Here is a 27,383-nt window from a genome sequence, read left to right on the forward strand (position 1 = left end):
CGGAAGCGGCGGCGGATTCCGGCTTCCTGCGAGGGCCCCGCCCCTTCCTGTGAGCTGCGGCGCCGGCCGGCCGGGACCTCGCCTCCCTCGAACTTTGGTTCCGGCGGCGCGGGCGGACGCTGCGCCTCTCCCGGCCTGCGCCAGGGAGCCTTCGCGGGAGCCGCGGCAGGGGCCGGGCCGGCGCGAGACCCGCGGCAGGGGCCGGGCCGGCGCGAGACCCGCGGCAGGGGCCGGGCCGGCGCGAGACCCGCGGCAGCTGGGCGGCGGCGCCTCCTCCTCGCCGGGCGATGGCGGTCTCGACCGCGGCCGAACCGCGCGGCCGCCCCAGCGGCCTCCTGAGCGGGCTGGGGGCGTCGAGCAGCCCGGTGCCCATGAACCTGTTCGCGGCCTGGGAGATCGACGGCTCGAGCCCCAGCTGCGTCCCGCGGTGAGTCCGCTGCGCCAGTCGGGGAGCCGGGTCGCCCCTGCCGCTCGCCGCCAGCTTCTCCACGCGCTGCTTCCCTCAGGGCTCCTCCGGGGCGCCGCTGCGTCTGCTCCTTCTCTTGCGGTCCGGCGTTGTAAGCATCCCTGGCCGGCCTCGCCTGCTCCCCGCCTCGTGTCGGAGGACGTGTGCTGCTGGCTGCCTTGGGGCAAGCAAGGCTCGCAATCTGAGGGCCGCCCGAGGCGTGATGTTAACGGTGTGAAGGCGACTGAGGTGCACGTTTTTATTAAGCAAAGATTTAGGAAATCGGAAATCAGGAAATCGGTGCAGTCCCGGAATGATGGGGCGGGGGGGGGGGCCGCGGTGGCCAGCCCTTTCTCTCCCTGCCAGGATTAGACAAAAATCCACTCTTCGAAGTTGCGCTTTGTATTCCGGGGGAGCTCCCATTGCTGCCAACGGAGACGTCTCTTGAAAAGTAAATATCAGCTTCAGAAAGGTGATTTTTGTTGGAACTGTGAAAGGGGGAGAAAGAGTTAAGCTCCCCCCTCCCCGTGGCAAGCCTGCTCAGGCTTTCCTGCCATTGCCACTTCCATAACACCCCCCCCAATGTACATGTTAATTATATTTGTACACTTAGGATACTGTTAATTTGTCCCTGAGACCACCGGCCGCATGTTCCCCTATGTCGTTTTCAGATGCCATTGTCATTTGTATATGGCAATACATTCCAGGTAGAATCTGGCAGTTTTCAGGGCCTGACTAATTGCATCCTATAGTACTAAAAGAACTTGCAGATGTAATCCCAAAGCCTCAAATTTTAAAAATTCTTGGAGAACAATGTGCTGCGAGGCTGGATGAAGGCAAATGCCTCTATCTTCAAAAGGGGGGGCTAAAAGGGGATCCAGGCCGACCAACCAGTCAGCTTGATGTTGATACCTGGAAAGGTTTTTAAAACAAGACATTAAGCAGTCATCCTTGAGCAATTAGAAAAATTGCTGTGATCACAAAGAGCCAGCATGGATTTTCCAAGATCAAGTCATGCCAGACTTACCATATCTCCTTTTTTTGATATAGTCACTAGGCTGATAGATCAGAGGAATGCTGTGGAGGTAATTATATCATAATTTCGGCATGGTTTTTAACTAAGTCCCCCATGATAATCGTGTTGGCAAGCTGGTAAAATGTGGACTAGGTGATGCTACCGTTAGATGCATTTGTACATGGTTGATGGTCCATACCCAAAGAGTGATCAGCAGCAGCTGCTTGTCAACCTGGAGAAAAGTGACAAGTGGGTTACTACAGGTTTCTGTCCTGGGCCCAGTGCTGTTTAATGTCTGAAGTGACTTGGTCAAAGGGGTAGAGGGGATGCTCTACTCCTGAGTGGAGTTAGCTAATAGAAGACAGAAGTGCATTTCAGTATGATCTTGACACCTTGTGGTGATGGGCCTGCCACAATAAGGCCCAGAGAGTGAGAGTTGGTTGCACCCTCAGTGGCGCATTGTGACAGATTTGTGAGACACTTTGAAGAATTCAGTCACATCCATCATAACACCATAGAGTTCCACTAGAACACCATCTGGTTCTGTTGTGGTGGATGAACTTCAGTTGTTAAAGCCTGAGGATGCAGTCAAGGTGCTTGGCTATGACTAGTTGACTACTTGTATGCTTCCCCATGCCCTTCCTGGCTTATTTCATCTAATAGGGAGGGGATCTGTAGCTGGGTCTAGGAGGTTTAAATTCCTCTTTGACAGAGAGGCAGTACCAATCCCTTTAAAAGAGGTGGCAATCAGTCCACTGCTAAAGAAACCTAACCTGGAGCTGGAATATGAAGACAACTATAATCTGGTTGCCAGCATCCCCTTCCTGGGCAAGGTGCTTGAACAAGCAGTTGATGATTAACTCTAGACACTTTTGGATGTAACTGATTTTCTAGATCCATTTTAATCCAGTTTCAGGCCTGGTTTTCAAGCAGAATGTGCCCTGGTTTCCCTGTGTGATGATTTGTGCCAGAAGAGGGACAGGGGAATGTGATCCTCTTGGTTCTTTTGGACTTCTCAGTGGCTTTTAATACCTTTGACTATGGTATTTTGCTGGATAGGATGTCTGAACTGGGACGTGGGAGCACTCTATTGCAGCGTTTCCACTTCTACAGGGATGGTGGATTCTAGAAGGGGTTGCTCTGTCTCATGGAAATTGTCTATGGGGTTCTTCAGTGCTCAGTTCAGTGCTCATCTACATGAAACCACTTGGAGAGGTTATTTAGGAATGTGGGTTGAGGTATCACCAATATGTGATGACACTCAGCTCTACGTCTCCTTTTCATCTAATACAGGTGAGGCAGTTGATGTTTTGAACCAGTCCTTGGCCAGCATAATGGAATGGATGAGGACCAATAAACTGAGACTCAGTTTAGACCAGATGGGGATCTATTGGTTGTGGGTGGTTCGTCTATCTGGTTAAATGGTGTTCATCCTGTTCTGAAGGTGTTTGCACTCCCCCTAAGGAATCAGTTTCATAGATTGGGTGTGTGTGTGTTCTTGGATCCATCATTGTCACCAGAGGCACAGATTGCCTCGTTGGCTCAGAGCACATTTTTTCAGCATAGGCTGATATCAGCCCCTGAGGTTTGAGGTTTTTTTTAGAGAGGATGGAAGTTCTCAGATTTTTGCTCATGAAGAGTACCAGATTGGAGTTGAACTAGCTGGTCAAAGGAGGGTCAAATGGAATACTATAATGGATACAATTAATTTCACCTTTTTATCGGAGCAGATGTTATCCTTCCGTGTTAACATATTGCAACTAGACGTTAACTCAGCAAACGTATTACATCTGTATCAGCATATAATGAGAAATCTAAAGTCTTATCTGACTGGAGGCAATCATAGAGTGCTCCCTATTCAATCTCAAAAAAATTGATTCAATTCGGACTGCAGGAAGGCTCGATCAGTGGAGATATGCTACTAGATATGCTAGGAAATCAAGTCTGACTTGATTTCCTAGATATGCTAGGAAATCAAGTCTGACTATTCCCCTGAAACAATTGAGGTTTGTGAAGAAGAAAAAAGAATATAGGGAGCTAATTAGAAATAAGAAAATGATATTCCGAAGACATCTCTGGCATAGCTTGGACACAGCTATGAAGACGAAAGATACAGTAGCCTTTTGGAAGATAGTAAATAATGGCTTAAGTAGCAATAAATTTATTGTAACTCCTCAAATATCAAAGATGGACTGGGAGAAACTTTTTTAGTGTCCTATTTAATGCCTATACTCTGCAATTATATCTGCCTTTGAGCTCCATTCTTGGCACCATAGATCCATGGCTCCCTGTATCTTATAGAGAGAGTTATTAATTATCACATTGCCAGTTAAAAAAAGCAACAGGAGAAGACTATGTTCCAGCAGAGGCATTCAAAGATAACATCAAATGGTGTTTGCATATTTTGGCCAAATTGTTTGACTATATTAATCTAACTGGTGACCTCCGAAAGGGTTGGAGGTTGGTTCTGTAGTGATCCCGATCTTTAAAAAAAGGGGATCATAAGCTCTTGTCAAACTACAGGCCAATTAGTCTTAGTGATATTGCAGCCAAACTATATGTGAGATGTCTGCTGAACAAACTGGAAGATTGGGTTACTATGAATAATATTCTTATAGAAGAACAAGCTGGGTTCTGAGCTGGTTACTCAACAATGGACCATTGTTTTGTATTAGACCACTTGGTTAAGAAGTACATAAAAGAAAAGTCAAAACTGTATGTGGCATTTGCTGATTTCTAAGCAGCTTTTGACTAGGAACAGGTTATGGACAAAACTGGCAGAGTTAAACATAGATCAGTGCCTCATGATTTTATTACAAGTGTTACATCAAAATTCAAACATCTGGGTGAGATTTTTCCCCTGCTTGTCACATGTCAGATAACATCACAGTATCTTGAGTTGTTAAACAGGGGTGTGTCCTGGCTCCCCTTTTATTTAATTTATTTGCAAATGATGTAGCTCTTCAGTGGCAATTCTTTTTTTCTGGCAAAAATAGGTGAAAGGAAGCTGTCCTTTTTTCTCTATGCTGATGAGCTGATTCTTATCTCACATAGATTGGTCTGCCTAGAGTACTATCAGCATTGGCTGAATATTCCCAGAAAGCCAAATTATCTGTTAATCGTGGAAGACTAAAGTAATGGTCTTTGGACATAGATCTCCAATACAGAAGTGGAGAATAAATTCTTACCCTATTGAGCACAAATCCTCATATCGTTATTTGGGTGTTCTTTTTTCATCCTCAGGAGGTTGGGGTGCCCATTTCAAGTCTTTGAAATTAAAGACAAAGCAGCAATTAAATGGATTACTGAAGTTTTGGCGCATAAGGGGAGGTTATCAAATCTACCCAGTTCTAACCTTTCTGCAATAAAAACTTATCCCCCAATTTGCATCTGGAGGAGAGCTTTGGGGTTTAAAAATCCTATCTGACATTGAAGTGATTCAAAATAAATTGCTAAGGACAATTCTTGGTGTATCAAGGAGTACTTCCACTTCATTTTTGCGTGTGGAAACCAGTGTAATTGCATTTAAAACTGTCATTGTTATTAGGGCCTTCAATTTAGGGCTCAAGATTTTCTTATCACTAACCAGACTACCCAAACTGTGTCTTCTAGAGCAAATGAGAGCTAATCCACCAAATACAGTATCTTGGTTTCAGAGATTAATTTCCCAAATGCGTTATTATGGCTTCTCTTCTCAATATTTTACCTTTTTAAATATAGCTCACAGTAAAGAAGTTTTTAAGGAGAGGATTTATAGTGTCTCTCCCCAACTGGACCTTTGTGCAGTCTCCAGTAACAACATAGCATCTTGGTTTGCAAAGACCAAGATCAAATTTGAATGTGAAAGATACCTGACTCTAATTTCTAATCCTGGCGTCAGATCAGCTTTAACACAATTAGGGATGGAGCAGAACAAAACGCCTTGTGCAGACTCTGCCCTTGCCATAGCAGCAAAGTGGAGGACTTGCCCCGTTACCTGTTTTACTGCCCTGTCTTTTCCCAGATTCATTCTAGGTATTTAGATCCAAGCTCCTTCGGGGAGAATAACATTTGTCTTTATATGCCATAATAAGACAATTCTTCTGGCACTGGCCAACTTTGCTGTTGTAGCCCAAAAGTATAGAGTAAATTTTATGACCTTGCAGGATGTTAAAAACTTGTAACATATGCTTTATCTGATATTTTATTTATTTATATTTTTGTATTCTTGTTGTAACTGTTGGTTGAAACAATAAAAGCTTTATCATCATCATCATCTTAGGCTGATATACCAATGATGACCCTACCTGGGGAGAGATAGCGTAGCAAAGGTTATTTGTGCTCTGGTATCCTCCACTTTGGATTATTGCAATGCGTTATATCTGGGGCTGTCTTTGAAAACAGTCGGGAAACTTCAGTTAGTCCAAAATAGAGTGGCTAGACTGTTGACAGGGACTGGGCAATGCCATCATATTATGCCAGTGTTTTGCCATCTGCACTGGCTGCCATTCTGCTTCCAGGTCCAGTGCAAAGTGTTGGTTTAACCTTTAAAACTCTAAACACATTGAGGCTAGGTTACTTGAAGAAGTGACTCCTCACATCTTTACCTTTTGTTGTTCAGTAGTTAAGTCGTGTCCGACTCTTCGTGACCCCATGGACCATAGCACGCCAGGCCTTCCTGTCCTCCGCTCTCTCCCGGAGTGTGCTCAAATTCATATTCGTTGCATCGGTGATGCTATCTAGCCATCTCATCCTCTGCCGCCCCCTTCTCCTTTTGCCTTCAGTCTTTCCCAGCATCAGGGTCTTCTCCAGGGAGTTTTCTCTTCGCATTAGGTGGCCAAAATATTTGAGCTTCACCTTCCGTATCTGTCCTTCCAATGAGCAGTCAGGGTTGATTTCGTTTAGGATGGACTGATTTGACCTCCTTGCAGTCCAGGGGACTCGTAAGAGTCTTCTCCAGCACCACAGTTCAACATCTTTACCTACCGGGATCCTAATGTCATAGTGTGAGGCCCTCCAGGTGCCCCTGCCAAATGAGGAGAGAGAGGTGGCTACAAGAGACAGGCCCTTTTCAACAGTGGCACCCCGTTTGTGGTATGTATTCCCCAGAGAGGCTCACCTGGGCACTTACATTACAGTCTTTTCAGCACTAGGTGAGTATGTTTTTATTCTAGGCACGTTAAGCACTATTTTATTGCTTTTTGATCTTCACAATGTTTAATTGTGCTGCTGGTTTTACTTTTGATTTTATATACTGCATTGTTTTTACTCATTGCGGCTGGTTTTATCTGGGTTTTATCATGTGCTGTTTTTGTCATTGTTTTGTACTTTATGTTTTTAATTTACCTGTACATCCAGAGAACTCCAGTTATTGGGTGATCCAAAAGTGTAACAAACAACTAAATAAATAAAATTGATGGGGTGGAGAACTTGGCCAAAACTAACAGAATGAATTTCAACTGATATAAATGTAAGCTTCTTCATTTAGTTATGAATAATCAAGTGATGGTTTGATAGCAGTATATGTAAAAAAGATGTAGGAGTTTTAATGAACCACAAGTGCGAATCAGCAGTGCGATGTGGCAGCTAAAAAAGGCTAATGCAATTTTAGATTGCATCAACAAAAGTATAATTCCCAGATACTAAGACATAATAGTACCACTCTATTCTGCTTTGGTCAGACCTCGCCTGGAGTACTGTGTCCAGTTTTGGGCACTGCAATTTAAGAAGGATTATAAAATGTGTTTACAGGAGGGTGACAGAGATGGTTGAGGGGTCCTATGAGGAACGGTGAAGGAGTTGGGACTGTTTAGCACGGAGAAGAGATGATTAAGAAATAATATAATGGCCATCTTCAAGTATTTGAAGGGTAGTCACATAGATGATGGAGGAAATTTGTTTTCTCTTCCTCCAGAAGGTGCGACCCAAACCATTGGTTTCAAATTACAAGAAAAAAGGATTTCAACTAAATATTAGAAAAAAATCATGATGGTACAAGCTTCTTGACAGTGGAATAGACAAGGGGTTTGCAGAAAGTAGCTGTCCAGATGTTTTGGCCTTTAACTGTTAGTATTCCTGACTATTGGCCATGCTGGCAGAGGCTTCTGGAAGTTGAAGTCCAAAACATCTGGAGATCTACCTTTTGCCCACCTCTGCAATAGACTGCCTCAAGAAATGGTGGACTCCCCTTAAGCAGAGGCTGGAAGGCCACCTATCAAGGATGCTGTAGTAGTGGATTTCTTGTATTGGCAGGGGTTTGGTCTAGATGTCTTTTGAAGTCCCTTTCAACTATATGATTCTATGAACTTGACACAAAACTCTACTACCCACCTGGTGGGCCTTGGAGTGGGTTATTCCACATTTATCTTCCCCTCCCGTGGCCCCCTTTTTTTGGAGGAGGGGTGGTTTTCCTGTTCTTCAGACACTTATTTATTACACTTTTAGACTTCCCAGTAACCTAATGCTCTGGGTGGGGTATAGCTAAATTAAGTAGGTGACCTTGCAGGCAGCAGCACCTCCCCCTTCCCTCCTTTGTGCTGCTGTCACCTTTGCTGTCTCCCCTCATTCCTCTTCCAGACAGAGGAGAAGGGGTGGTAGGTGCTGCTTGCCAGTTACTCACTCCAAATGGTCATTGTTCCTTGCTTGGTTGCCTAGCTAGGCAGGTGAGTGAACAGCAGTGGCAAGTACTAGCAGCTAGCACTGCCAGCTGTCCTCTGCCTGCTCCTAGTCACCATTACTGGTCATCTGCTTAGGAAAGCCACAGTGGTGATGAGGAGCAGCTGCTGCCCTTCACTCCCTCTCCCTCCCCTCCACCACTGCTGTCTGCCTGTTGACTGGCTGGTGGAGAGGAGGGGGAGAGCTGTTACCCGAAGTGGTGATGGTGGCAGCCATGATGAACCACAGTGCAGATGAGGGAGGGAGGCAGGGGGCCCAGTTTCCCCTCCACCTTTGACCAGAGCTGGAGAGAGGACAGGTGGCTGTGGCTGCTGCTGTGAAACAGGCAATTGGTGGGCTCTCCCAGGGCTTTGGCAGTGGTGTCAGTCCTAAACGGTACTATGCTTCAATGTTTTCTTATTTACTGTATTTTTGATCCATCTAGTAACAGAGGTTTTGTTGGCTGGATTAAATTAAGGTAAAAAAGGGGAGAAAAGCTCTGGTGCTCATGAAAACAATATTTATTACACTCGATGCATTTCGGAAGGTTTTCTTCCTTTGTCAGGAGCTATAAATTAAACCAAACACTTACATTATAAATGCTGTGTTATAGATTAGACCCTGTTCCTATATTTTAAAATTTCATACCACCTTTTTATATGAAAATATTAAAATTCCACCATCTTAAGCCACTCTACAAAACAGCAATTACCATTTAAATATAATACAGAAAACTCTCACATAATATCTTTTAACTCAAGAGATTACATTAACATTAACCATCTCATAGCTGTCTGGCTTTTTAACAAACATAAGAAAGGTTACATCAGCTTTTAGTCTCTTGAAAAAAAACTGATCTATTGGAAGCCATTTGTTTTCTTACTTTGGAGTGAATGAGTGTCCTTGCTTCTGAAAGCTTGTACATGCTGTAGATAACATGTACTGCTCTCACATCCAGAGCAGAGCCTGAAGCATGCCTTATGTCTGCTCAATGATTTAAAGCTGAACACCACCCCATTGTGTGTGCTATCATGTGTTACTCTTATTGTAACTTACAGGTAACATTTCGTATATGGTATTTTTGATGATTGGTGTTATACATTCTTGCAATCTTCTATGTTCCGTTTTTTATTATTACATTATATTGTACATTATTTGGCTGATTCTAATTTTATTCCTTATGGACAGCAGTGGCTTAGTGGTTAAGACGCTGAACTGCAGACTGGAAGGTCGGCAGGACAGCAGTTCGAGACCCGAGTGCTGCGTGACGGAGTGAGCTCCCGTCTTCAGTCCCACCTCCTGCCAACCTAGCAGTTCGAAAGCAAGAAATTGCAAGTAGATAAATAGGTACCACTTCGGCGGGAAAGGTAACAGCGTTCCGTGCACCTCGGTGTTCAGTCATGCCAGCCACATGACCACAGAAGTGTCTTCGGACAGCGCTGGCTCTTCGGCTTAGAAATGGAGATGAGCACCACACCCTAGAGTCGGACACGACTGGTTGGTGACACCTTTACCTTTTTACCTTTTTAAATTTTATTCCTGCCTTTATTTTAATCCTGAGAAATACAAATCCTCATTAAGCACTGTGGGCCACATACTTTGTAGGGAGATGATCCAGAACAGTTCTCTTTTGCTTAATAATATTTCATCCCCATTCACCTGCAATCTATGACATCAAAGGGCAGGAGCACCAACCATCAAGCATTTCAGTGAGAAACAACATAAACTAAATGACATCATTTCTGGACTATCGAAAAGGTGAGATAGATAGCCTAGTAGATAGTGCTGGGGAGGAGTCAGTGGTCATGGTCCATGTTGGTACCAACGAGGTGGGGAAATGTAGTCGTGAGGTCCTGGAAGCCAAATTTCGGTTGCTAGGTAGGAGGTTGAAATCCAGGACCACCAGGGTGGCTTTCTCTGAAGTGCTACCTGTTCCTGCAGGGCCAGCTAGACAGGCAAAGCTGAGGAGTCTCAGTGTGTGGATGAGACAGTGGTGCTGGGAGGAAAGGTTCAGATTTGTTTGGCACTGGGGAATGTTTTGGATCAAGCCAGGCCTGTACAAGAGGGACGGGCTCCACTTGAACCAAAATGGAACTAGACTGCTGGCGCTGAACATAAAAACAGCGGTAGAGCAGCTTTTACACTAAACCCCGGGGGAATGTTGACAGGAGCTGGGAAGCATCCGGTTCGGGTTAAATCATCCCAAAGGGATGAAGATGTTTTTGATTCCCCAAATGTAGAAGGGAGGAAATAGGCCAAGAGTACATGGTAGAACATAATAGCCAGTCAAAGGGGCCAATGTTCCATAGCAAAAGATGCACACTCCAGGGGCATCTGGGGAGGGATACCATGTATAGGTGTTTTTATGCAAATGCTAGAAGCTTCCAAGCCAAAATGGGAAAATTGGAGTGCTTGATTTTAGAGGAAAACCTAGACATAGTGGGCATTACAGAAACCTGCTGGAGCAGAGAGAAAGAGTGGGATATGGTCATCTCTGGATATAAACTGTATAGGAAGGACAGAGAAGGGCGTACTGGGGGAGGTGTTGCCCTGTACATCAAAGAGGGCATAGTGTCGAACAGACCAAAACACCTAAAAGGGGTAGGCTCTTCCACAGAAGCATTGTGGGTGACAATACCAGACTCCAAAAATAATTTAGCACTAGGAACATGCTATCATCCCCCAGACCAGAATGCTCAGAGTGACCTTGAGATGGAAAATGAAATCAGGGAGGAAGTGTTGTAATAATGGCTGACTGCAATTGCCCCCACATTGGTTGGATAAATGCATATTCCAACCACAACAAAGAGGTTGAATTTCCCTATGCCCTTAACAATTGTGCCCTTGAACAGTTGGTCATGGAACCGACCAGAAGGAAGGTGACCTTGGATTTAATTCTGAGTGGTGTCACCCAGGACCTAGTACGAGATGTAAATGTTATTGAACCACTTGGAAACAGTGATCACAGTGCTATCAGATTTAACACATATTTAAGTGGAAAATTGCCCAGGAAGTCCAACACAGTCACATTTGACTTCAAAAGAGGAAATGTCTCTAAAATGAGGGAACTGGTGAAAAGGAAGTTAAAAGGGGGAGGCAAGAGGATTAAATCGATTCACGATGCTTGGAGACTACTCAAAACCACAATAATGGAAGCTCAGCTAAAATGTATACCACAGGTTAGGAAAGGTACCACCAAGTCCAAGAGGTGACCGGACCTCATGATTTATGAGCAGTGTCTAATAGCTAAGGGAGCTATTAGAGAAAATGGAAGTCTTGCCCAAGTGAGGAAAACAAAAGGCAGCACAAGCTTGCACAAAGGTGATGCAAGCAGACAATAAGAGATGCAAAAACGCATGCTGAAGAGCATAGCGCTAACAACATCAAGGCCAACAATAAAGAATCCTTTAAATATCGCAGAAGCAGAAAACCAGTTAGGAATGTAGTTGGACAGTTGGATGACAATGGAGTTAAAGGAGTACTGAAGGAGGACAAGGAGATTTCAGAGAAGCTGAATGAATTATTTCCGTCCATCTGCACTGGAGAAGATATAGGACAGATACTTGTGCATGAACTGATGTTTTCAGAAAGGGAGTCTGTGGAACTGAGGCAAATAGTGGTGACGAAAGATGAAGTTCTCAACCTTATTGATAAATTGAAAGCAAATAAATCACTGGGCCCTGATGGTATCCATTCTAGAGTTCTCAAAGAACTCAAATATGAAATTGCTGATCTTCTAACCAAAATATGCAACATATCCCTAAGCTCAGCCTCTATACCAGAGGCCTGGAAGATCACCAATGTAACACCAATTTTCAAAAAGGGATCCGGGGGGGATCTGGGAAATTACAGGCCCGTTAGCTTAATGTAAATTCCAGGTAAATGGCTTGAAGGCATTATTAAAGATAAAACTAGTAGGCATATAGATGGACAAGCCCTGCTGAAAAAGAATCAACATGGCTTCCACAAAGGTAAGACCTGTCTCACTAACCTTTTAGAGTTCTTTGAGAGTGTCAATAAATATGTAGACAGGGGTGATCCAGTAGACATTGTTTACTTGGTCTTTGAAAAGGCTTTTGACAAAATCCCTCACCAAAGACTCTTGAGCAAACTTAGCAGTAATGGAATAAGAGGACAGGTCCTCTTATGGATCAGTAACTGGTTAAAGAATAGAAAGCAGAGAGTAGAAATAAATGGTAAATTCTCCCAATGGAGGGAAGTAAATAGTGGGGTCCCACAGGGATCTGTATTAGGACCCATGGTTTTCAACCTGTGCATAAATGCTTTGGAATTAGGAGTGAGCAGTGGAGTGGCCAAGTTTGCGGATGACACCAAATTATTCAGGGTGGTTAAAAAGGGATTGTGAAGAGTTCCAAAAGGATCTCTCCAAACTAGGAGAATGGGCATCTAAATGGCAAATGCATTTCAGTCTAAGCAAGTGTACATTGATGCATGTTGCGACAAAAAATCCCAACTTCAAGTATAGCCTGATGGGATCTGAGCTAGCAGTGACTGACCAGGAAAGGGATCTTGGGGTTGTGGTGGACAGCTCAGTGAAGATGTCCACCCAGCGTGCAGCAGCTGTAAAAAGGGAAAACTCCATGTTAGGCATAATTAGAAAAGGAATTGAGAATAAAACTGCCAATATCATATTGACCCTATACAAAACTATGGTGTGGCCACACTTGGAATACTGTGTCCAGTACTGGTCACCACAGAAAAGGGCAACTAAATGTGCAGAAATGGCAACTAAAATGATCAAGGGGCTGGAGCATCTCCCCTATGAGAGAAGGTTACAACAGTTGGGATTGTGTAGCATGGAAAGAAGGAGGGTAAGAGGAGACATGGTAGAGGTGTACAGAATTATGCATGGTATGGAGAATGTGGGTCGGGAGACATTTTTCTCCCTCTCTCAAAATACTAGAATCCGGGGCCATCCTATGAAGCTGATTGGTGGGAGATTCAGGACAAATAAAAGGAAATACTTCTTCACATAGCGCATAGTTAAACTATGGAATTCGCTACCACAGGATGTAATGATGGCCACCAATTTGGATGGTTTTAAAAGGAGTTGGACAAATTCCTGGAGGAAAAGGCTATCAATGGCTACTAGTCTTGATGGCTGTGTGCTACCTCCAGTAGCAGAGGCAGTGAGCCTATGTACACAATTGCTGGGGAACATGAGTGGGAGGGTGCTGTTGCGCTCATGCCCTGCTTGTGGGTTCCTAGCTGACAGTGGGTTGTCCACTGTGTGAACAGAATGCTGGACTAGGTGCATCCTTGGTCTGATCGGACAACACGGCAACCCCTGCTGCATTGTGGGTAATTGTGCAAATGCCGGTCACATGGGTGGGGCGAGAAGGCACAATGGGTTCTTTTACCCCTGCAATTGTCCGAACCCAATCCAAAAATGACAAAACATTGTGAAAAACTCTAAGCTCCGTTATGAGATGGCAAAGTCCTTTTGTCCTTTAATTTAAACGCACTTAAGAAACACAAATTGTAGCTGATGCGTGGTCTGTCACCAATTGGACTTTATGTTTTGGGAGTGGAATCAATTACTTCCACAGCTTACAAACAAAAATAAGAGTTGACCTTCTCTCTCCACCCTCTGCCTTTGGTTGGAGGAGTCAAGTGGCCGGGACAGTGGCTCTGAGAGTGATGATTCCACCTTCAACTCTTATATTAAGTACTGGCTTGGGGCTAGGCCTCCTGGAGGACCATCTTCTCATATATATGCCTCCTCGGGCACCACGACTGTCTTCAGAGGCCCTTCTCTGGCTGCCCTCACCAAATGGGGTGAGGCAGGTGGCTTCTAAGGAGAGCGCCTTTCCAGTGGCTTGCCAGAGAGGTTTGCCTGATGCCCATGTTGTGGCCTGTCAGTGCCAGGTGAAGACCTTTTTATTCTCCCAGGTTTCTTAATCCTTCAGTTTTTAAAAAATGTGCCGCGTTTTTAGATCTTTGCATTGCTGTGGCTTTTACCTTTGCTTTGGTTTCATTCTGTTGTTTGAAACTTTTAAAGGGTTTTAGTATTGTGTTTGATCATGATTTTGTATTTTATGGTTTTAAGTTTTGCTTTGTGAACTGCCCAGATAGCCTCAGGTTTTGGGTAGTATAGAAATATAATAAATAAATAGAATGAATAAAAATGCTGACTGAGTCAGATTCTGGTTGGGTTCTTATTGGCTAGCAGCTGCCTTTGCCTGTGAGTATAGCTTCTGAACAAACATTGTTTTCCTAGCTTCAGAAAATCCCTGGGACAATAACCCACTTTCCTCTGTTAGAACAACCACCCTTTTGCCTACTGACCACTAAACAGGAATTTACCCCACGTGTAAAAAATAAAAAATTTAGTAGCACAACTACTGAGGTGGCAAAACTGCATCAGCTGGAGTGGCTGCAGGCATCAGTCTGCATTTAGCTTGCGTCTGGGACACAGACCAGTAACTGAGTGGGAGCTGGGGCAGGGTGTACCTTTCTGAACAGAGCTGATAATGTGCCAGAATTTTTTCTGCATTGGGCTGCCTTTGTAGACAATACCATTCCCCATACTGCTAAGTAGTATAGTGTTTCCACAATGTCTGCATCACATTTTGAAAGACCAGCTGCCAATAGAAACGTAAAGAGATTTCAGGAAGAAGCAGTGATGGAATTCCTCAAGCACATGTTTTCAGTGCCTATCTCAGAATGCATGCCAACAGGCTCAGAAGACAATGCTGGATCTCCTCAGCGGGCAAAATCATGTTCTGCTGGTGATCTAAAACTCAGTAAGTCTGAAACTAATGAAGAACCTAACTGTGAGTCTAATATACCAGCTGAACATCTCATCCGTGTCACCCTTTTAATGTGGACAGAGATCCTGCTAAGGCTTTAGAAATTACTTAACACAAATTTTCTGCATTAGGAAAGCCCCATCAGATGACATTCTTATATTGGCTTGGATCCATGCAAGTTGGGTGAGTTCTACCAATTAGTCCTCCAACTGCAGCCCCTGACACCATATCCCACACCGTTCCCAAGGGCCCCCCAACAATCAGGGGCAGATTTTTAAGGAGCACAGTGGACTGCAGAGGGAAGTGGGAGGTGCGAGAGCCCCAGTCCCTGAACATTCTGTGGTCTCCCAACTATTCACATTGAAGGATGCCATGACCTATGTTAGACAAGTTTCCAAAAACAAATTATGTTAAAGGTGAAATACAATAATTGTGGTTATGTTCCCCAGGCTGGGGAAGGATTGCTCCCTGGATTTTTCCCTATGTGTTTTACAGAAGGTAGTAGACTGACACCTAGCATTAGTTTGCTGCCATAGTCGCACATGCCATGTTTATTGGTTGTTTAAGAGATTAATGAAGTGCATTTGTGACTTTGTGATAGCTGACTTGGCAAAGAGGTTGGTGGTGTCACTTTGTGGTAGCAGTCTGAGAACAATAGGAATCTGTTACAGATTGCAAAGAAACCTGAATTGAAACACAAAACCAATCTTTATATAATGCTGGCAGTCTAAATATGGACATCTAGTGTGTGATCAAAAGTTTATGGTTGTGTAAATATATTTTATTCCTTTAGCTAGGATGGGGGGAAAATACAAATCTTTAATGTGAGAACTGAAATATAATTGAAGGAGACAGTGAAATTGTAAATTTTCTAATGCTCCAATCTGATGCATAGTTTGGCATTCTGAAACATACTGAAATCAATAAGGCCCATCTTTGAATGTTGTGTGCAAGCTAAGATGTATTGACTTGACAAGGACCAGTGAGCTTAGAATCAAAGAAATCTTCTTAAATTAAAGATAAGGAAGGAGTAGAGTGAGCAACAGTGAGTTGAATACTGCTACTAAAAACAAGCTACAATGCTAGATTAAGCATTAAGTATAAGAATAACAAGAGTTATCCATAACAATTTAGATATTGTTGATTAATTATCATAGCAAACTCAGATGATTGAGTATTTATCAATATGGAAATGAAACAGGGCCAGCCAAAATATAGCAGTTTCTACATTAGAGGAGTGGAAAACCCTTTTTCCCTTGATGTCTTCGCTTGCTAAAGTAACCTGTTTAAGGCTGCATACTAGTAATGGGTGGAGGTAGAGCCAGCAGTGGGCAGAGCAGCATGCTGGACATGGGCAAAGCCACCTTCCCTCTCTCTCTCCCCTGCCTCTTTCTGGCACCCCTTCTTCTCTCTCTCTTCCCTCTCTTTCTGGCACTCTTTTTCCACTTTTGCTGTCATGGGCCAGGACCATTAATCCTCATCCTCAGAGGATTCTCACCCCTTGTCCTCAGAGGAAGAGGCTCCAAAGTTAATGGTTCAGGGAGAAGACTCAGCTATGGAAAAGTGTCATGAGGCTTCGAACTCCCTGGGACCCACTATCAGGAGCGCCCTAGCTGCCTCTTTCAGTCTACTCCAATAGCTAAGACACGCAAGACACAGACAAAAGGATTCTTTTCAAGGCTTTAATCCTTTTACAACTTAATGACTCAGACGCTAATCACCAGCGACTAAGCAAGGAACAGCACTGTGGAAAAGATAGCAGGGTAGCTTATGCTCCAGGTTAGGCAATTGGTCCCCATTTGAAGGAGAATCATGGGAAGACCCTGAACTTATGGGCTAGGAAGAGATCCTCCCTCTTTCCCTTGGGCCCTCAGGATGCGACCGTTGCCGGTCTGCAGAGGCCTTGTAGGCTGTCTTGGCTTGCTTGAGGGAGTCCCGTAAGAGGTGGTGTACCGTTCGCAACTCCTCTAAAAACTCATGGGCCACCGGCACCGGGGAGTCATGACACTGATGGAGGACCCTCTCGCAGAGGAGTCTAGAAGGCACATAGACCTGACCGGAATGGTAAAGCAGGCCACCTTGCAAAGAGAAGGGGGTTGAGTGGGGGGGGGCAGAGGCTAGCCCCAATTCCTCCACTTTTGTGCGGACAAAAGCGTCCTGCGCCTGTGCAGTGTGAAGGAGCTCCTCCCAAGGGTGAGGCACTGCAGCTGCCGCCAGGCTCAAGGGGGGGAGAATCAGAGGGGGGGGATTACCCTCACCCCCTGGCTGGAGGTCCGGCTTATGAGAAAGAGCATCTGCTTGTAGGTTGTCGGAGGCCTTCACATGGCAAATCTTAAGGTGGAACTGGGGGGGAAAAAGCGACCACCTAATCTGCCGCTGGTTTAAGGCAAGGGCTGTCTGAAGATGTTGCAGGTTGCGAAGGTCGGTTCTAACTTCAATTGGGTGCTGTGCCCCCTCCAGAAGATGACGCCAGGTCTCCAAAGCACACTTGATGGCCAACAGTTCCTTCTCCCAGATGGTATAATTCCTCTCAGACATGTTCAGCTTCCTGGAGTGGTAGGCGCAGGACCCGCCGCCCGCCTGATCTGGCTGAAAAAGCACCGCCCCCACCACAAAGTAAGAGGCATCAGTTTGCACTACAAAAGGCTTTCTCGGGTCGGGATGTAACAGGATCGGCTCAGAACTAAAAAGCTTCTTAAGTTCCTCGAAAGCCTGTTGAGCAGATGCCATCCAATGAAAAGGTAATTTCCTGCCCTTAAGGAGGTCCGTGAGAGGAGATGTCAGCCGAGCAAAGCTGGGCAGGAACTTCCCATAAAAATTTGCAAAGCCCAGAAAACGTTGCAAGTCCTTCTTGGTGGACGGAGCCTGCCAGGAGAGGACAGCCTGGACCTTTGCAGGTTCCATCCTGATACTTTCAGCTGAGATAATGTAGCCAAGGTAGTCCAGAGAGGTTCGGTCAAACGCAAATTTCTCCAGCTTGGCATAGTGATGGTGCTTGCGGGGGTGCTGGAGGACAGCGGAGACATGGTGCTGATGGGCGTGGGGGTCCTCAGAAAATATAAGTACATCATCGAGATACACAATGAGGAAAGTGTCCAAATAGTCCCAGAAGATGGCATTCATAAAATGCAAAAACATGGGGGGCGGGGCACAGGCGAACCCAAATGACATCACTAGGTATTCATATGCTCTGTACCGGGTGCCGAAACAGGTCTTCCACTCATCCCCCTCCCGAATGCGAATCAGATTGTAGGTGTCGTGAAGGTCCAACTTTGTGAAAAACATGGCTCGCCCCAGGCGCTCCAACATCTCAGGTATGAGGGGGAGGGGGTACTTGTCGGGGATCGAGATCGAATTCAACACTCTGAAATTGTGCACTGGGCAGAGTTTGCCCGATTTCTTGGACACAAACACGGTAGGGGCGCAGACGGGGGAGGAGGAGGGGCGAATGAGGCCATGTCTGAGGTTTGTGTCCAAAAATTCCTGCAGAGCTTGACGTTCTGGCTCCGACATCGAATACAGCCGGCCAGCGGGGATGATCGCCCCAGGAATGAGGTTAATGGCACAGTCAAAAGGGCGGTGGGGGGGGGCTGGTCGGCCTCCTTCTTGTTGAAAGCATCCCGAAAAGCCGCATACTTCTCTGGGAGGATCATGGTAGCTGAAGAACTGTCAGAAGCAGATGAGGGGGAGGAAAGGGTTAAGGCCTGGGCTGGGACTGGTGCCTCGGTCGGGAGCCCGGCAGTAGGGAGATGCAAACTCCACTTCCTGAAGCCCCCAAGAAATCTGAGGATTATGCTTAGAGAGCTAGGAAACACCAAGCACGATTGGGTATTGGGGAACCTTGACCAAGTGAAACTGAATCTGCTCAATGTGGGACTGGGCGCGCAGAGTGAGCGGAGCTGTAATATGGGTCACCGCGCCCGAAGAAAGAGGATGCCCATCGATGGTCTCCACTGCCAAGGGGGCAGGAAGAGGCAGGGTAGGAATCTTGTGGAAGAGAGCGAATGTTTCATCCATGAACTGGTCGTAGCCCCAGAGTCCACTGAAGCTAGGGCCTCCACCCCACCCCACTGGGAGGAGCGAAGGTGAACATGCAATAGCAGATGGGAAGGTGGGGGGGTTGTGGAAGGCACCCACCTGGTGGGGAACTGACCCCCACACTGGAGACCCCCAACAGGCTTGGGGGGCAGCCTAGTCAGGCCTAGGGATGAGGAGGAGGAAGGAGAGGAGGGGGAGGCAGTGGGGCTGCTGGTCTAGCGTGGCAGGTTTTGGCGAAATGTCCCAGCTTTCCACACTGAAAGCATCAGCGGTCCGCGCACCTCTGCTCCAGTTCCTCCAGCAGCAGTAGGGCTCGGGTAGCTCCCAGCTGCATCGGGGTCTCCCCCACCCCCACCGCAGGGGCGGGGAGTGGGGGAGGCGGCAGGAAACATGGGGGAATGGGAGGAGGGAAATCTCAGCTGCTGGCGCCCCGCCGGGTCTGCTGGCGCCCCTCCAGCTGACTATCTATCTGGAGGCAGGTCTGGATGAGGTCCTCCAGAGTAGGCAGGCTAGGCGTGCGCACCAACTCATCCAAGATCTCGTTGTTCAAACCGTCCAAAAACTGAGCCACCAGCGCGGCATCATTCCACTGTAAATCCTCCATCAGCAAGCGAAAAGTTGTCTCGTAGCTGGAAACTGAGTCCTTGCCCTGCCTGAGGCGGCGAATCTCCTGAGAAGCCATCTGTGTGTGCAGGGGGTCACCGAAAAAACGGGCCATCGCTGCCATGAAACCTTGATAGTCCCCGAGCAGGGGGTCATTCGCGAGAAGAAGTCCCGAAGCCCATTTAGCTGCCACGCCTGAAAGTAGGTTAATGATGAAGCCCACACGAACCTGTTCTGTCAGGAAATCCGCAGGTCATAGGCGCATGTACAGCTCCGATTGGGCCAGGAAATTCTGAAAAAGTCCTTTCTCATCAGAAAACTTCTCTGGCAAAGCCACCGGGCACTTGCGGCGGGGGGGAATCGGAGGTGGTGGGGGTTGAACCGCAGCCTGCAGATTCTGTATGGCAGTCGTCAGTTGAGCCACTTGATCCCGAAGAGCCTGGTTCTCTTGCGCGAGAGCTTGCACCGCCGGGTCCATGGCAACCTCCATCGGCAGTAGGAGAAGAGAGAGAGGAAAAAAAGAGGAATGGGGACCAAGCTGTCAGGAGTGCCCTAGCTGCCTCTTTCAGTCTACTCCAATAGCTAACGCAAGACACAGACAAAAGGATTCTTTTCAAGGCTTTAATCCTTTTACACCTTAATGACTCTTTTAGATGCTAATCACCAGCGACTAAGCAAGGAACAGCACTGTGGAAAAGATAGCAAAGTAGCCTATGCTCTAGGTTAGGCAGTTGGTCTCCGTTTGAAGGAGAATCACAGGAAGACCCTGAACTTATGGGTTAGGAAGAGATCCGTTGCTTGCGTGCCGAACAGGCGCTACGCCTCCTTTCCGCGCCCTCTAACAGTCGTCGCTCCCTGCGTTGGCGTCGAGCGTCCAGCAAGCCCCCTGCCAGGGTCACTATCTCAGGAATGCTGGCAGGAGGAATCTCTGCCAGCTGCTGTGCCTGTGAGAGACGAGCGAGCTCCTCTCCCACGGATTGCTTTTCCTCCTCAGAATCAGAATTGCCCTGGGGTTCTATTGGCTCATTTTCCACCCTGACATCCACAGCCACACCCATGTTATTGCAGCCTGAGATTGCTAAAGCAGGCCAGGCCCCTTTAAGAGGCAAATCCTCAGACACCATGGAGATGGGACCAACAAACCTAAATTCAGCAGCATTTCTGTTTCAACCTCAGTCTTGCTCTGATCCTTGTTGGAGCAACATAGAGACAACCTTGCCTAGCTTCCAGCCCCAACACCACTCTGAGCTTTCTGTGGTGCTGATCTCTTTTCTTCTTGCTTTCTGAGAAACCTAACTTGACCCCTGCTCCAGGGCTGATCCATACCAGAACCTTGCAACCAAGCCACATCACAGTGCATCATCAGAACACATGGCCTGAAATGGTACACTTGCTCTATTTCTGTCATACCCTTTTCCTTTCTTTTTGGCCAGGTGAATCTGCTTCGCAAGCAGATAGAAATCCAAGATTCTAAGAATGGAAGCCCTGTTAAAATCATCTGGGTAAGGGTAGAAGGTGTGAGAAATAAGAGTGATATTGTTGTGGCAGTGTACTGCAGAATGCCCAGCCAGCTGGCAGATGTGGATGATGCTCTCCAGCTGGGAGTGATCAGAGCAAGTGAGTTCTGTAGCAAGGCTCTGTTTCCTGAGAGTGAGTGACCAGGGGTGTTTTGTGTGGTAGCAGGGAAGGTTGAGGCACAGTCCAGGGAAATGGCAAAATCATCTGGAAATCCTAGCACCATGGACACTGAGGGAGTTGTTCCAGTGACCTGCAGGGTATGTGCCAGGTTTGTTTTCCTGCTTGATGACAGCATGACATACACCTGCAGCAAGTGCGCGCTAATATTTCTGCTGGAAGAGAAGGCAAATAAGTTTGAGGCACACCTCTCTATACTTGGGCTTATCACGGAGGGTGAAAGGTTTTTAGATGCCCTCCTGAAAGAGCACCAGAAGGGAGAGGTTTGCAAGCAAGAAGAAGAAAACAAAGGGCAAGGGATAGGGAAATGGAATAATTTGACATATAGGGCCAGGAGAACCAGGAAACATTGTGTACCACTGGAACTACACAACCAATACCAGGCTGTTTCCATGGAGGGTAACCTTGGGCCACCTGAAGATGAAGGGCCACCTTGCGCTCCACAGAACACTAAGGAAGATAGTCCCACATGGATGGGAGGAATTTAATCACCAACCCAAGGAGGAGCAGCCAAGTGGTGGTGGTTGGAGACTCCCTACTGAGAGGAATGGAGGCAGCCATGTGCACACCAGGCATGTCATCTTGGGTAATGTGTTGCCTTCCTGGAGCATGTGTTCAAGATGTGGTAGAGAAGCTACCGAGATTAATCAAACAACTGACTACTATCCTCTCCTGCTGACCCATGTGGGGAAAAATGGTATGGCCATAGGAGATATTTAATGGATCTCCAAAGACTCTGGGCAGGAAAGTGAAGCAATTGGGGGCACAAATGGTGTATTAAATTGATCCTCCCTGTCGAAGGTAAGGGCATTGGTAGGGAAAGGGCAATACTGAAAGTGAACAGCTGGCTATACAGATGGTGTCATCAGAAATGGTTTGGTTTCATGGACCATGGCATGTGATACCAATATGAAGGACATGTGCAGATGATAGGGTGCACCTCATAGGAACTAGGAAGAATGTCTTTGGCAGGAGCCTCGCAAATCTGATCAAGAGAGCTTTAAACTAACTTGGGGGTGGGAAGTTGCAACACCCATGGCCTCTGATGTCTATATACTAACACAGTGAGCATGGGAAACTAACAAATTGAACTTGAAAACCTAGTATGGAATGGTAAATATGATCTGATAGGTATCACCAAGAGTTGGTGGGATGAGACTCGTGACTGGAATACAGAAATTGAAGGAGTATACCTTGTTTAAAAAGAATAGACCCAATAGAAAGGGAGGGGGAATAGCATTATTTGTACAGGATGTGTACAGAAATTCAGAACTTGTCTTGCTGACAACATCATCTCTCAGAAGGTGGAAGAAAGGACAAGGGGATCTGCTTTTCTGAACTCTAAACTTGACCAACAGGGAAGAACTGATTGGTGAAGTGCAAGTGGCAGGAACATTAGGGAAGGTGACCACATCATCTTTGAATTTGTGGTGGCGATGGCTTTGAAAACTGAGCTTAGTTAAATATGAACCTTGGGCTTTAAAAAAATGTATAAAGCCCAGAGATAAGTTGGGTAGGATCCTATGGCTACTATGTCTGAAGGAGCAAAAAGTTCAAGAGGGGTGGGAGATCCTGAAAACTGAAATACCGAAGGCACAGTTGCAAACTCTTCCCATCAAAAGGAAAAATGGGAAACATCTGAAGTCTGTGTGGCTGCACAAGGTGCTTTCTGATGAGATGAGATTCAAAAGGGATATGTATAGGAGGTGGGACATGTAACCAAGGACTAGCCCAAATGTGTAAGGATGGTGTCAGGAAGGCTAAGGCTGAGAAAGAGCTGAGCTTTCAGAGGAATTTTAAAATGAACAAAAAAGGCTTATTTGGCTACATTAGGAGCAAGAAAAAGCCCAAGAAAGGGGTTAGTTCACTGCTTATGGAAGGTGACACATTATTAACAGTTGATGGAGAGAAGGCAAAGCTACTCAAGTGCTAGTTTGTTTCAGTCTTTTTCCATAAGAAGAAATGTTCAACTTGGGACAAGCAGGACAAATGGTATAAGGAGGGACATGCAGCCCAGGGAAGGTAAAGAGATGGTTAGAGAATATACCTCACTACCTTAAGTGAGTCTAGGGGCAGATGGATTATACCCTCATGTGCCAAAGGAGCTTGCAGCTGTTATTTCAGAGCGGCTATCTGTAATCTTTGAAAAGAGAACAGGTGAGGTGCCAGAAGACAGAAGAAGGACAAATGTTGTCCCCATCTTAACAAAGGGGAAGAAGGTAGCTCCAGGAAACTACAGAGCAGTCAGCCTCATAGCAATAACAGGTAAAATTCTAGAGCAGTTTATTAAGTAGTTGTCTTCACTTCCCACAGGCAGCTAGTTGGCCACTGTGTGAACAGAGTGTTGCAGCTGACGGACGCTTGGTCTGATCCAGCATGGTTGCTCTTAGTTCTTATGTTTGTGAGCATCTAGAAAATAATGCATTGATTGGTAGAAGCCAACTTGGGTTTGCCGAGAATAAGTTATACCAGACCAGCCTTATCTCCTTTTTAGATAGAGTTACTAATTTTGTGGATTGTTGAAGTGTCATGGACATTTCCATGACATTTGGATGGATTTCAGCAAAGCCTTTAACAAGGTTTCTCATGATACCTCTGTTAACAAGATAGTAAAATGAGGGTTGGATGTTATTTATTTACTGTACTTTTAAACTGCTCAATAAGCAAAGTTCTCTGGGTTGTGTAAAATAGATTGAAAGCATAAAAATACAAAGGTTAAAACAAAGAATAAAAACAGCACAGAATAAAACCAAGAGAAAACCAGCAGCCAAGAATAAAACCATTCCAGCAAATAAAACCAAAATACTAAAATCACTAAAACAGTTCTTAAATTGCCTGGGAGAATAAAAAGGTCTTCAACTTGTACCGAAAAGACCACAAATAACATAGTGCCAGGAAAGCCTTTGTGGGGAGGGCGTTCCACAAATGGAATGACAACTGAAAATGCCCTCTCTCTTGTAGACACCCGCCTCACCTCATTTGGCAGGGGCACCTGAAGGAGGGCCTCAGATGATGATCTTAATGTCTGGCTAGGCAAATATGGGAGGAGACATACCTTCAGGTAACATGGCCCAAGCTGTTTAGGGCCTTAAAGACTGAAATCAGCATGTTGAATTAAGCCTGGAAACAGACTGAAAGCCAGTATAGATGGAGAAGTATGGGCATAATATGTTCACATTGGCCAGTCCCAGTTAATAGTCTAGCCACTCTGTTTTGGACTAACAAAAGTTTCCAGACTGTTCTCAGAGGCAACACCATGCACAACACATTGCAATAATTCACGCGAGAGGTTACCAAAGCATGAATAACTGTTGGAAGGCTTTCTCTGTCTATATAGGGTTATAGTTGGTATATCATCCTAAGTTTATAAAAGGTGCTCTGAGCCACCTAGACCACCTATGCCTCTAGTGACAATGATGGATCTAAGAGCACCCCCCAGACTATGAACCTGCTCCTTTATTTATTTATTTTAAAATTTTATTGACTGCCTTTAGCGGAGTGCAATCCCTTCCAGAACTGGTTGAATGCCACTTAACCGAACAGAGAGACCACCCACAACAAGGATCTCCATATTTTCTGGATTGAGTCTCAGTTTATTGGCCCTCATCCACTCTATTACCCTGCCCAAGCACTCATTCAGAATATCAACTACCTCACCTGTATTGGATGAATGACACCTCAGTCCACATCCCTAGATAACCTCTTCTAATGGTTTCATGTAGATGTTGAAAAGCATGGGGGATAAAATAGAGCCCTGAGGAAACCCACAGCACAATTGCCATGGGGTAGAGCAATAATCTCCCATCACCACCTTCTGAAATCAGCCATCCAAGTAGGAGCAGAACCACTGAAATACAGTACCCACGCATCTCAACTCAGAAAGCCTATCCAGAAGGATACTATGATTGATGGTATTTGGAAATGGGTGAGAGGTCCAAGAGAACCAACAAGATCACACTCCCCATGTCATCATGGGGCACAGGTCATTCCACAGCATGATCCAGATAGTGTCTGTTCCATATCCAGACCTACAATTGGGTTGAAATGATCTAGAAAATCAGTTTGATCACCTGGAGTTGATTAGCAGCCACTCGCTCAAACACCTTGCCCAGGAAGTGGATGTTAGCAACTAGCCTATAGTTTATTTAATCTTTTGGGTCCAGGTTAGTTTTCTTCAGGAGCAGCCTGATTACTGCCTCTTTTAAGTTGCTGGTACCACCCCCTGTCTCAAAGAAGAATTTATAACCTCCTCGACCCAACCAGCACTCCCCTCCCTACTATATGTAATAAGCCAAGTCAGGCATGTGTCAAGCGTACATGTAGTTGGGGGGCATGATCAAGTACCTTGTCCACATCCTCAGACCTGAACAACTGAAACTCATCCAACACCAACTGGACTAGATCGTGTTCTGGACACATCCCATATTGGGATTGCACTAACTGTGGAGCCTAAGTCATGACGAATGTGACTTTATCTTCAAAGTCTCATGCAAATTTGTTACAGCATGGTAGTAAGGGTGCAGCCAACTCTCTCACTGGACCTCACTGATTCCAGCAGGGCCCTCACGATCTGGAAAAGTTCCACTGGGTGGCACTTTGAAGATGCAGTGGAGGTGGGAAAGAAATGCTTCTTTGCCACCCTCACCACCACAGAATATGCTTAATAATTGGTTCTGCATTCAATCACTTCCAGCACAAGTTCTAGTCTTCCTCCCACTTGCTTCATTGCCCTCAACTCAGGTTTACACCAAGGCACTGCCCAGGCTCTATAAAGAGGGAGACGGCGCTTTGGTCCAACCATGTCAACTGCTCAGGATAGAATCATAGAATAGTAGGGTTGGAAGGGGCTACAAGGCCATCGAGTCCAACCCCCTACTCAATGCAGGAATCCAAGTCACAGCATCCCTGACAGATAGCTGTCCAGCCTTGTCATGAACGCCTCCAGTGTGGGAGAGCCCACCACCTCCCTAGGTAATTCGTTCCAATTCAATAATGTCGCATTGCTCTGTCAGGAGGTTTTTCCTGATGTTCAGCTGGAATTTGGCTTCCTGTAACTTGAGCCCATTAGTCTGTGTCCTGCACTCTGGGATGATCGAGAAGAGATCCTGGTCTGTGACAACCTTTCAAGTACTTGAAGAGCGCTATCCTATCTCCCCTCAGTCTTCTCTTCTCAAAGCTAAACATGCCCATTTCTTTCAGTCTCTCCTCATAGGGCTTTGTTTCCAGTCCCCTGATCATCTTTGTTGCCCTCCCCTGAACCCTCTCCAGTTTGTCTGCATCCTTCTTAAAGTGAGGTGCCCAGAACTGGACACAGTAGTCCAGATGAGGCCTAACCAGTGCTGAGTAGAGGGGAACTAGTACTTCCCGGGATTTGGAAGCTATGCTTCTATTAATGCAGCCCAAAAGAGCATTGGCCTTTTTTGCAGCCACATCACATTGTTGGTTGTCTCCATGTTTCACAGAGTGACCAGGGCATCAACAGGAGTGCCAGCCTTAGTAGCAAGAAAACACCCCAGAGTCCTCTAAAATTCATTAGCTTCCAGGGATGGACCATTTTAATAGATTCCCCACTTTTGCAGAGGGGAAAAGCTATTGAAAGTCTAAACCTTAACAGGAAATGACAAGGGAATAAATATTAAATACCCCACCTTCAGATCATCCTCTTCCCACCCAACTGAGAAAACCACATCATAGAACAGTAGGGTTGGAAGGGGCCTACAAGGCTATCGAGTCTAACCCCCTGCTCAATGCAGGAATCCAAGTCACAGCATCCCTGACAGATGGCTGTCCAGCCTCGTCTTGAGTGCCTCTAGCATGGGAGAGCCCACCACCTCCCTAGGTCATTGGTTCCATTGTTGTATTACTCTAACAGTCAGGACGTTTCTCCTGATGTTCAGCCGGAATCTGGCTTCCTGTAACTTGAGCCCATTCTTCCGTGTCCTGCACTCTGGGATGATGGAGAAGAGATCCTGGCCTTCTTCTCTGTGACAACCTTTCAAGTACTTGAAGAGCTCTATCCTATCTCCCCTCAGTCTTCTCCAGGCTAAACATGCCCAGTTCTTTCAGTCTCTCCTCATAGGGCTTTGTTTCCAGTCCCCTGATCATCTTTGTTGCCCTCCTCTGAACCCTCCCCAGTTTGTCTGCATCCTTCTTAAAGTGCGGTGCCCAGAACTGGACACAG

The 27,383-nt window shown here is 46.0% G+C and overlaps 1 protein-coding gene across 4 annotated transcripts in view; it reads left to right on the forward strand.

Annotated features, from left to right (window-relative positions):
• Positions 1-45: 45 nt before the first annotated feature.
• The window catches only part of PACS2 (phosphofurin acidic cluster sorting protein 2), a 257,810-nt gene continuing 230,472 nt past the window's right edge, over positions 46-27,383 (forward strand). For 2 of the 4 annotated variants that reach the window (XM_084854821.1, XM_084854824.1), the window contains exon 1: positions 103-427. In XM_084854821.1, the coding sequence (XP_084710947.1) occupies positions 288-427 (140 nt within the window). In that variant the 5' untranslated portion in view covers positions 103-287. Of the gene's footprint in view, positions 697-27,383 lie in introns of all 4 variants that reach the window. The other 2 variants (XM_084854825.1, XM_084854822.1) reach the window with 2 other exon arrangements.

This window comes from Heloderma suspectum, chromosome 4 (genome assembly GCF_057233095.1).
Source record: "Heloderma suspectum isolate Gila_16-S chromosome 4, 16-S_ref, whole genome shotgun sequence".
Classification (NCBI taxonomy): domain Eukaryota; kingdom Metazoa; phylum Chordata; class Lepidosauria; order Squamata; family Helodermatidae; genus Heloderma; species Heloderma suspectum.